Source organism: Podarcis erhardii (assembly GCF_964252035.2).
Source record: "Podarcis erhardii genome assembly, chromosome: 12".
NCBI classification, from domain to species: Eukaryota; Metazoa; Chordata; class Lepidosauria; order Squamata; family Lacertidae; genus Podarcis; species Podarcis erhardii.
In genome coordinates, this window is record NC_138513.1 from 24,844,927 (window position 1) to 24,856,974 (window position 12,048).

Sequence of the window (12,048 nt, forward strand, 5' to 3'; positions counted from 1 at the left end):
TAAAGCAGCAGGTAGAAACAGGGTTGCCAGAAAAAATACAAATGAAAGACGTTTTGTTGTGTCCGAAATAAGAAATACCACAATGTTCTATGGAGGTGTGAATTGTGAAGATAAGGGAACATCCATTCATTTCATGAGACTGTGGTTTTCTAGAATAATGGACAACCTTTAGACAAAGAATGCCATGGTACCCTAGCATCTGATAAAGAAGGCTATGAAAGCTCTTGCAACCATTAAGCAATTTGTCCCTATGTCAAGTGTGCCCTGTGCCTATGTCACCTTCAGGTTTTCTACCAATACAGAATTTGTTCTCCAGGGGTCCTGCCAAGACATCCCCACCATTAGCAGTAGTTGTGAAAAGCAATACAGCTGGGGCAATATAACCAGCTGCTGACCAGTGAGAAGTTGGTGGGGGTAGTTAGTCCTTCTCTTAGCTAATGCGATTTGGTGGGGCTTGGGCTGGGGAAGTATGATCAGAAGAAGTCCAGAAACTCAGCTATAAGGTAAGGCACTTAAGCATCTAAAATTTAGACAGAAAGCTCCCCTTCCTGAGAGTCCATCTGCTCTTGTTTCATAAGCCCTTGAGCATGCCTCGTTTTTCACAGGATAGAATCAGTCAATTCTTTCTTCTGTGCCTTTTCCTAACTTATAGGGCTCAGGCACAGCAAAAAGGGTGGACTGACAGCTAGCTCCCTATTGGCCAGATGATGAGCAGATGAAGTGGTTAAGATCTTTCTTAAATGGGTAAAAAGAAGAAGAATAAATATAATTCTGTACCTGCAACATGAGGGAATTGCATGATTGAATGGGCCTCCATATAAAAACTCTTGACAAAGGGCCCTTAGGCGGGACCCTCCTACATCTAAGCCTTGTGGGCTTACCTAGCAGCAGCAGTCTGGTCATGCTAGGGGACTAGGAGAGCAATATAAATCTTTCACAATGTACCCAGCATAGTGCTGCTGTAGGGCATCATAGGAAATTAAAAGGCATACCTGATGCTGATCAGAGTGCTTGTGTGTTGGGGAGTGAATTTAAGGGGACCCTGGGACAGGCATCTGTGTAATGTCAGAGCTCTTGGCAGCTGTCTGATGATGGGAAAGGACGGCGGCCTAGTGACAGGGCAGATGCCTTGCATGCAAAAGGTCCCAGGTTCTACCTCCAGCTTCTCCAGATAGGGCTCAGAAAGACTCCTCTCTGAAACTGCAGAGAACCACTGCCAGTCCATGTTTGTCACTGCTGAGCTAGACGGACCAATGGCCTTACTTAATACATGGCAGCTTCCTACCTGCTGCCGTACAAAGTTTTTACAGATAGGCAGTGCTTTATTCTGGGGGTACGCAGGGCTACGCATACCCCTAAACATTTTGTGAATCTAAGTTTGGCCTCATTGAGGGGCAGTATTTCAATATGAGTAGGAAAACAAGAGTACCGCTAAACATTTTTTTAGAAAAAAAGCACTGCATATAGGTATATTAAACTTTTTTTAAAAAAACTTGGCTGTACCTATTTAGACAAAACTTTTAAAAAACGTTTTTGCAACTATGTTTAGAATGAAGATCTAATCTTTAATAAATATCCTATAGTGAGAGTCTGGGTGAGTTGGGTGGTGGGCTTCTGTGCAGCTAAACTAGGCAAACTGGGATATACTCTACAAGAAAGATCAGTCCCTTTGATTCTCTGGCTATTATGCTGCACAGTTTTCTAGCTTAAACGTTGGATCCAGCTAATTTTTACTTGGGATGAGACAGATTGAAATTAACAAGGCTAAATGAGTCACGTCCATTAATTTCAATGGGTCAACTCAGAGTGTTGGATAGAGTACTAAACATCTGGACTGCTCCAATTTTAAGCATCAGTGATGGGTTGAGATAAATTAAGAGAAATTGTGTTCGTGACTGAGGCACCTCCTGTACTCAGGTTGCCCCTCTTTGAAAAGTTATATGCACATTTTCTTAAGATCACGCTGCCTGGGATTGGCACTGGTATCTGCTTGCAATCTGCCAGTTCCGAATGAAAGCGGATGCAAATCAAAGAGAGAGAGAAAGCAAAGCCCAAACAGGTATCAGAGCAATCCATTGTCACGTGTTCCCCGTAATATCAGCTTGGTCTTTGGACAGAGGGCCACCCACCCCAAAAGGATAACTTCCACTTTCCCACCTCGGATTCCCCCCCCCCCGCCCCCCACCACCTACAAACCTCCCTCCTCCGCACAAAGCGGCTCCAAACTACCAACCCCTTCCTTTTTCTTGCCCTTCCCCTCCTCCAGGTAAAGCAGAGGCCGGCGATTGGGCAGACGCGCCGCCCGTTCCCGGTCCGCGTCCAATCCGGCTCGAGCTAACGGAGGCAGGGCGCCCAATGGGCGCGAGGCCTGACGCCCCTCGCCCGCCACAGACGGGGCGGCGGAGCCTGCGGAGTGCCATTCGGAGGGAGGGCGGCGGAGCAGGAGGGTAGGTTGGCAGGGCTGGCTGGCTGCAGGTGCGGTAGCGCCGCCTCCCCCCCCCCCACCGCTCGCGGCTAGGTAGGAGCGCGAGCCTTAAGCAACCCCTCCTCGCTCCCACCACCACCACCACCCCCCCAGCTGTGCCTCCTCAGCGGCCGGCGCCGTGTGGACAATGTGAGCCGCGAGGAGCCGAGCTGCCGACGAGGGCAGCCATGGCCACATCTGGGCGGTAGAACTTGCCTCACTCGGGATCCCCGGTCGCCTTCCCATCCCCCCCTTTTTTTCCTTCCCAGGGGAAAGAGCCTCGAGGAGGGGAAAAAACCCGCCTCGTTCCAGTGGCCCCCGGAGCCGCCGCCATGTCCAGCTCCTCCTCGCAGACCCCTCCTCACCACCCGCCCGCGCAGAGGATGCGCCGCGGGGCCGCCGGGTCCCCCACCAGCGGCGGCGCCGGAGCCTCCTCAGTCGGTAGTAGCGGGGCCGGAGCAGCAGCAGCAGCAGGAGGAGGAGGAGGAAGCGGCGGCGGCGGCGCCCCCGGTGGCAGCTCGGGGACTAGCCGGCTGCTCCAGCCTATCCGCGCCACCGTCCCTTACCAGCTCCTCAGGGGCAACCAGCAAAGCCCCACTCGCTCTCCCGCCGCCTCAGCCTCGGTGGGGAGCAACACCGGCCCCGGGGGGCCTCGCGGAGCAGGAGGCGGCGGCAACAGCGGCGGCAGCAGCCCGCCCCCGCCCAGCTCGACCCCTCCGTTGTCCCTCGCGGCTGCCGCCTCCCCGCCAGGAGCAGGCGGCGCGGCGGAGCCCGGGAGGGTGAAGGGGAGGCAGAGGCGCTCGCCCGACAGCAGCAGCGGCCGGCGGAGAAGCATCTCACCTGAGAGGAGGAGCCCCAGTTCGCCCATCTACAGAGGTAAGGGCACCTGTGGGGCTCTCGCCTGGAATCCGTCTCTCTCCGCCCCCCCCCCCCATAACCCAATTTCCCACCTCAAACTCCCCACGCAGCACTGTGGAGAAGACCCTCCTTGAGCCACCCCTCTAAAAAATAACAAACTCGACCCCGCGGTTCATGTTTCGGATTATGGCACCACCTCCCCGATCTAGCAGCGCATTTCTGTCAAGGGTTTGCTCGGAAGTATCTTCCCGTCTTTTCGGTGGGGGCCTCATGCCCAGGTAAGTGTGAATACGATCGCCAGCCCTAAAGAAGGCGAAGTGACTCAGACCTTAAAAAAAACACAAACGCCCAACAACACACCACCCTAAATGTTTAGACTCAAGGTCTTAATTCAGCTCGAGCTTGCAACGGGGAGTCTTGGTTAGTGACCCCTTTTAACACCCTGCATCTACTCTGCTATACTCCTCGGGGTTTAGGCTGCTGAAGGGCTATAAAATTCTACCTTGCAATCCTTTATCTATTGGTAAAGTGAGCCTTGTTGCATATCCTTAAAGGAGAGTGGAACTCCCAAGCTCTATTAATGCAGAGCTACTAAACTAGAAAGTAAGCTGCTGTGTTTTATGTGTGTGAATAGAATGCTTGGACTGGCTTGTGCCCTGAAGCAGAATTCTCAGTTTAATGAAGTATATTTTATCCACCTTTTTAAAAAGGGTTTAGAAGAGTGTTTTTCAACGCTTGCGTTGCAGCATGCTGTATCCATGCCTTGTATGGAAATTTTCATCTGGTTTAGTGCCTAAAGGCTGGGCTAATGTCTGATGGTTCCATATTGGCCAACTTACATTTAAATACTTCAATAGGTTATTGAAGCGTAAGTTCTGAGATGTCTGCCTTCAGGGAAGCCGAAGCACAAAGATACTAGCATTCTCTACCAAGACCATAAGATTTTCAAAACAGCAATGTTTGTAAAAGTATTCCTGTACCCTTTTACCAGGAAGGTATAAAAAACACCTGACTTAAACAAGCTCATGCTAGCAAAACTGCAGGTTCTAAATAGAATACAACACCCATGCCGCTCCTGCAATATTTCCAATATGTAAGATGCACAAATCTACTTACAAAGCTTTCGAAAACCCCTCTCCCTCTAATGCAACCCTTTGTAGAGCTAAAATTAAACCTTGTTGAACCCTGGAGGCAAGTAGAATGCACATTCTGTGGTATTCTTGTTAAAGAATATAATGTACTAGGAAAAGTTCCCTCCAAACATATTTGAAAAAGTTTCTTTAAAAGGTGGCTCTGTCCACTCCCCTTAAGCAGTTGAATGAATCATATGAAATATACTGCTTATCCTTCTATAGCTATTGGGTAACCTGTATCTTTAAGCACGTCTTTAATCATGCCAAGACTGTGTTTTGTTTCAGAAGCAAATTAGATACCCCTCTTGATATAGTATTGAATGCAGCAAGTTGGATGCATTATTGCCATGAATCCTTGCACTTAGTTGTGCAGTTATGGTTATTTGGATTGTACTAAATTCACTCCTCCAAAATGTTGCTTGTATTATATCAGCCTTAAAAACATTTACATCTAGATGAAATTTAATTTCCCCCCTTTCATTTCAAATTACATGTAAGTTATGCAACAGGCCTATGATCTTGATTCATCCTTATGGAAACCCTTATGGAATTAGTGTTTCTAAACCAAGTATTTTGTAAAAATGGAGTTTAATCCATGTTATTGGGTCTAGAAAATGTAAGCTTTCTCCTTTTATGGGGACAAGACAAGTGCATACAATTCTAATTAAGCTAACTCAAACATTTCTGTTTGCTTGCTAAAATAAAACAAAATGGAAAACTGCTAACAAATACTGCATGTTTGAATCTGCATTTAAATGTGTTGTGTTTGTGAACAAATACTAAAAAGCTGATCATTCTTTTATCAAAGTATTTTAAAATAATACAGTCTCTTTTAATAGATGAATTATGTTACTGCCTTACTTTCAATGATTCAGTCCTCTTAAATTATAACTGAATGACTTCATTAAACTTGTTTGAGCCTGCCTTAAGCCATCATAGCAGCATCCACTGTTTAATAGAGTTGTGAGAATACAATATATAACTATGGATTGACCGCAGTGAACTGTTAACCTGCATGTACCATAAGGAAATCCTCATTAGTTGAGCTGGCATTTCAAAGCAGGCACCCTCCAGTAAATCCTGAACAAATGAAAATATGTGCCCACGTACTGAATATTTGAATTCATTCATTTTATAATTTCTAGAAGGACAGCTATGTTAGCCTGTTGCGGCAAAAAACAAACAAACAAACAAACCAAGCTGTTGAGGCATCTAACTTTACTATGACGTAAGCTTTTATGGACCATAACCCACATTTGTATCTGATGTAGTAGACAGTAGTCCACAAAAGATTTATGCCATAATCAGTTTCTTAGCCGTTAAAGTTCCACTAGATTTTGTTGCCTTTTAGGGTCTATGGCATCACTCATCTTAGATAGCAGAACAAGCCTTATTTAATTCTGCAAGCTAATAAATAAAATATTTAGTTTTACTTTCAAATTCTTAGCCTGCAGAATCTGCCCCGTGGACTAGTTTCACCAGTTCTTGTGACTCTGGCCCATGTAGTATAGTTAACATGGCAACCTGCATTATGGAATAACTTCAGAGAACTCGGTTGCTTTGTGAAAACTCCCTTATAGCAGAATAAATCAATTTAGCTTCAATCATTAATTACTCTAATTATTCAGTTATTTATTTTAACAATTTTCAAAGAGCATGAAAGAATAATAAATATGTTTCATAGATACCATACTTTAGAATGTTTTAAGTCACACATAAATGTATCTTGTTTTCTCTTTGCATTAGTGTTTATACTGCAATGCATGACTCTGGCTTTGCAAATGAGTTGCATTATTCAGTTGTACTGGAGCCATTCTAGGGGAGATAGATAGATAGATAGATATATTTGTATACATAGGTATGTCTTTCACTTTCTTACAGTGTAGATGTTTAAAGGACATTGCTCTGATTTAAGTTCTTTAGTAAAAATGGAGCTGCCAGAGGTTCTTAAAAGAAATCTGCAAAAGTGCTCTGGGTTGGGAGCTTGTACAGGTCAGGCAGCTGCCACTGCAGACGCTGACATCACTACTGCATGAATGAAAACAGCTTCCTCTGGGTTTTTCCCCCTTCCATCATCCTTCCCCCTTTTGCAGCTTAAGGATGATCTAAAATGTTGGTTTAAAAAAACCAAAACATTAATTCTGGTTTAAAATAGAATCAAGCCAGGCCAATCTTTAGAGCTTAAATTTGTAGAACAGGGTTGTTGTTTTTCTACAAAAATGCATTTTCTTTCTTTCTACATATTTATGATCTTCAGCAACCTACATTTTAAAACGTAATAGTCATTTCATGCTTTGGGTTTGTGCATATTTATTTGGAGTCCTACAGCATCTGATGTTTTACTAAAACTGACATTTTGCAGTTTTTTCCCTTTCTATTACATTTTAAAAAACTGTTTCCTTATTGCATTTTTGAAGATAAAAACAGATGTCTTACAACTATCCTGGGATATATTTGCATGAAGAGTTGTTTATTAATACGCTAAATAAGCAAGCATTTGTTTTACTGAGTGCCATGGTTATATGAAAAATGAATAATACATATGTGAATTAACCCAGTGCAAAAAGTTGTACTGGAAAATAGTGGTGACTGAACAGCATTTGGTTACTTGAATGCCACTGTGTTAAAATATTAGCTAACCAAATACAAAGTCATAGTGTTTTATTGGGGAGAAATGCTTGCTGATTTGTAATAAAACTAATGCATTTCAGTTACATAATCCACATTTTACATTCTAATCCGGCCCTTTTTAAACTGATATAAATGTGAATTCACTTGTTTAAAAAATATTTAAGCTGTCCTTCTGTGAATGCATGACTTCTAAATTTACTCCTGGAGGTTTCCTTTTACCAAATCAAGATAAAAATATGATAAATTAAGCATAGAGAGTACAATTTAAAATGTATAATGTCTGGCAAATTATTTGGATGAGACGTGGCTATTGTCTGTAATTTAAAATGGATGCAGACGTTTTCTTACAAGCCTCTAAAGGGTTATGGACAGTGAATTTAATCTTTAAATGCTTTTGTTAACAAGTTCAAATAGCCTTTGAATATATTCTGAGGCCTAGAGCTTGCTCTTTCCTCCCCCTACTGCTGAGAATAAATTATCTTGGGCTACATTGGCATAAATACAAGATAAAGTTAACTAGACCTGTTTTCTTAAAGGTGAAGGGCAGTTGACCTATGTGATAAATCATTGTGAAAACATAGCTCAAGTTCATGGCTTTCATGTTTGGTTTGATTTATTTACTGGTTATACATATACAGTTGTTTCAAATAAGAGTACTAATGCATCAGGTGGTCCTGTTGGCATGCTCAGTGTACTTGTGTCTTGCACCATCACATACAAAGTTGTGTTTTTCTTCCATAGTGTGTAGAAAAATGTCATATATGAGATCTCACTGCTCTCAAGAACTCCCCTTGGTGATGCCCTGGACACTTACCTGAAAAGCTAACTTTTTATGATTGCATTGTGATGGTGCACCAAACTAATATTGAGAATAAGATCTCACATGTTCAGAATGGTTTGGTGTGAAACAGGTTGCTTCTGGCCCAACCGTACCCATGTTCCTCCAAAACATTTGCTCATCTTTGGTGGAAATTAGATACCAGAATCGGGATCTTCTTGATGGTGGCACCGCAATTATAGGACACTTTCTCAAAAGTTCAACAAGCTTCCTGTTTTAGACAGATATTGAAAAACCTTATTTAGGAAGACATTTTATTCTTGTGTTTTCACTACTGTTGTTGTGGATAATCTGCTCGTTTATCATCTTCTTTCTGAATTATATTGTTTGTATTTCATAAGTAACAATGGTATGTAGTTGCTTAGCAGATTGTAGCTCTCAGAATCCTGGCTTCTGTGAAAGCGTGGAACCAAAACAGACATTATGGTGGCTATGAGTAAAGTAAAAGGTAAAGGTAAAGGTACCCCTGCCTGTACAGGCCAGTCTTGACAGACTCTAGGGTTGTGCGCTCATCTCACTCTAGAGCCCGGGAGCCAGCGCTGTCCGCAGACACTTCCGGGTCATGTGGCCAGCGTGACGAAGCTGCTCTGGCGAACCGGCACCAGAGCAGCACACGGAAACGCCGTTTACCTTCCCGCTATAAAGCGGTACTTATTTATCTACTTGCACTTAAGGGTGCTTTCGAACTGCTAGGTGGGCAGGAGCTGGGACCGAACGACGGGAGCTCACCCCGCCGCGGGGATTCGAACTGCTGACTATGCAATTGGCAAGTCCTAGGCGCTGAGGTTTTACCCACAGCGCCACCCGCGTCCCTATGAGTAAAGTACTTTGTGAAAATTCCATGCATCCACCAGCATATGTTACATGCTTCATGTCAACGCCTTTACATGTAGAATTTGTGCCTGTTCTGACATCAGATAGACAACATGTTGATGTATGCAAATGAGCACTCCACATGTCGCATAAATGCTTATACAAATAAGCATTTTATCTGTGGCTAAAAGATGTCCTTTTCAACATCTTAGTAAATTGTTAGAGTTGTCATCGTTCATTTAAGCTGTATCTTCTTTATGTAGAACAACCTTTCTGAATTATTTTGGTCATGTTATTGGGTGTGTATGAAAGCAGAGATTAACGCCACACCTCATAGTCAAATTTGACTGGACGTAACTGTCCAGAGGTCCTTTACCTTTTTTACCTTTATACTAAAAGTATCTTGGATAAAAACTTTTAAAATCATATGTCTGAATTAGAATAATAAACTAAAAACCCTAAAGAGGACACAAAGCATGCTGAGCATATTCAATGTTCTCTAGGAGGTGTTGAATACAAGAAGCATCAAGGAGATGAGAAATTGGGACCTACTCAGACCAAAAAGCTTAAGCTCTCATAATTTGTGTCTCCTTCTCTCTCCTCCCCACCCTGCCTCACTCCACCCAGAGCACTGCAAGTGTCAGCAAACTTTTTCAGCAGGGGACCGGTCCACTGTCCCTCAGACCTTGTCGGGGGCCGGGCTATATTTTGAAGAGAAAAAAAGGGAACCAATTCCTATGCCCCACAAATAACACAGAGATGCATTTTAAATAAAAGCACACATTCCACTCACGTAAAAACACCCGGCAGGCCCCCAGAATAACCCAGAGATGCATTTTAAATAAAAAGACACATTCTACTCATGTAAAAACACGCTGATTCCCTGACTGTCCGTGGGCCAAATTTAGAAGGCAATTGGGCCGGATCTGGCCCTCGGGCCTTAGTTTGCCTACCCATAGCTTAAGGGATTTCTCTCCAATTATTCCGTGTGCCATGAGGTTCCTACCCTTGAGGCCAAATCTTCACACACCCAGACTCTATATGTTAAGGCAGGGAGATGCAAACATTCTATCTATGCTATATAGCTCATGTTCAGGGATAGATTAGCAGTTTAAGTTCAGTTATTACTATTTCCTTGTATCAGAGTTCTCAAGGCAGTTTTCTGTTCACTTCTCCCTCCTCAGGACAATTGCTAAACAGCTGAGGTTCAGCTTCAGTGACCAAGAAGCTACCATAAAGTACCAGGGTTTAGAAATCTTGTGCTGTTGCTGTTGTGGTGGAATTTCCCAGTTGCTTATTCCATCCCTTTAATTCATTGAAGGCCTTCAACTGGTATTCTGATTTGCCAGTGTGCAAAATAAAATAAAATGTGGGATTTCTACTTAGGGTGCAGCAGCTTAAATCTTTATTTGTAATTTATCTAGATAAACACCTATATAAAACATTTATTTCATAAGTAAGAATGATATGTAGTTGCTTAGCAGAGTGTACAAAATACTTTCCATCTTCTTAAAATGACAGGCAAGTTTAGTCATAACTCAGTTTTGCAAATAATTTAACTTGGATTTTTGAAGTTTAAAACTTTCAAGTTGTTACATATCTGTGTACAACTGTAAAATACTGTCAGGAACCCAGACTAGTACCGTTTACTAAGTTCCTCCTATAACTGAGATGAAGCTTACCTTTCTTTTTTAACTTCAGATGAGTGGTTTTAAGCTATTAAGGTTCTGAAGTCTATTTTAGCTCCAGAGAGAAAATACATTCAATAAAAGTTGAAGTTAATTGTGTATTCTACAAAAAGTGTAATGTTCTTGAATATGATCTGGTTTGGGCTGTAATCCAAGTATTCATTAGCAGTCATGGGGTCATGTAATCTTATCTTCACCAATAGTTGCTCAGTAGTCGAAATCTTTCCTAGTTTTGTTTGCTCTTTTTTTTTAAAAAAAGGCAAGAGTGCCAGCTACATGACCCCAGTAAAGTCTGGAAAACTCATGTGTTCAGTACTTTAGCTGTATATGGGAATTCTGGTTTCAAGAGTCAGTAGCAAACATGACAATTTTCTGTAAATATCACTTATAGCTTTGTACATAAAAATACAAAAAAGTACAAAAAATTAAATGGAAATCAGTTGAAAATAGTGTTAGAGATAAAGCTGCAAGCTACTGCATCTAAAGATCTCGAACATGTATTTGTTCTTGCCCTTTGGGAAAATATTGTGGGGGGTGGAGGAGGAGGAAGAATTTTAAAAAGAAAATCCAACGTTGTAGTATACAAAGGAAGGTTTTATTTTTTGGACTTAAAATTATATGTAGACGTTTGAAGAAACTTGGTTTTTTGAGCTTGGGAAATAAATCCTGCCAGAACGTAAATGAAGGAGCAGTAATACATTTGGATGTTACATATATCACAGCTGGAGATCTGCAACAAAATGGTGCAGCGTATCCATGACTTCTTAAAAAGAGCACTGCTGTTCAGGTTTCAGCTCTCCTAGAACAGAGTTCACAAGGGAGATTTCAGGAGCAGCCTCCAAGCCTCCTGAAACCTTTGCTGGCTGTATTATATGGCACTAAAGGACATTGTGTGTGCATGCACACTAATAAGGGGTGCAGAGGGAAAAGACTAGTGGAAAAGGGAGGTGTGCTTTGCTTCTTTACTCTCTCGAAAGCTCAACATATACTGTATTTTACTCATCATGGCATATCTGTCTTATCGAGGGGCTCAAACCATAGTTTGCCTTGTGCAATCTAGGGCAGTAAACTTTGCTTTTTATTTATGTGCCACTTTATATTAAAAATCTAAAGCAGCATACAACATAAAATTATAAAAAAACAGAAAATTGTTTATATTGACCCATATTTATTTTATGTCCTGTTCCGACTTCCGGAGGCGGCGCGAAACAGCGATGGCGGTCCTCTTCACTGTCTGAAGAGGGGCTCCGCAGAAAAGGGTCGTTCGCTGCGGCATAGCGACGACCCGTTTGAAAAAACCACGGGCAGAGGGAGCCCGTGGCCGTGGGACTCGGCGGGCGCCAAGAACCCCCCCAGAAGTGTGGAAGGGACCCCGTAAGGGGCTCCGGAGCGCGAAAGGGGGGGCGGCGCTGTGAGTTCATCGCTCTTTCTGCGGGAGGCGAAGCCGCGCAGCTGCTGCTGATGAGCGTCGACCTTTCTTCCTGTGAACATCAATTCGGCAAGTAACATACCCGTGAGTAAACTGAACTACAATTTGGACTCCAAATTTCTTTTTTCCGGGTTTGAAAACGGGTGACGAGTAAAAGGAAGTCCGTCGCCCGATACTGCTTACAAGATCAAAGC

General features: G+C 43.0%; 1 protein-coding gene across 3 annotated transcripts in view; it reads left to right on the forward strand.

Moving 5' to 3' along the window:
* The first annotated feature begins 2,405 nt into the window (after positions 1 to 2,405).
* GLCCI1 (glucocorticoid induced 1) overlaps positions 2,406 to 12,048 on the forward strand; it is a 47,584-nt gene continuing 37,941 nt past the window's right edge. The window contains exon 1 of one of the 3 annotated variants that reach the window (XM_081882122.1): positions 2,406 to 3,340. In XM_081882122.1, the coding sequence (XP_081738248.1) occupies positions 2,797 to 3,340 (544 nt within the window). In that variant the 5' untranslated portion in view covers positions 2,406 to 2,796. The remainder of the gene's footprint in view (positions 3,341 to 12,048) is intronic. The other 2 variants (XM_081882121.1, XM_081882120.1) reach the window with 2 other exon arrangements.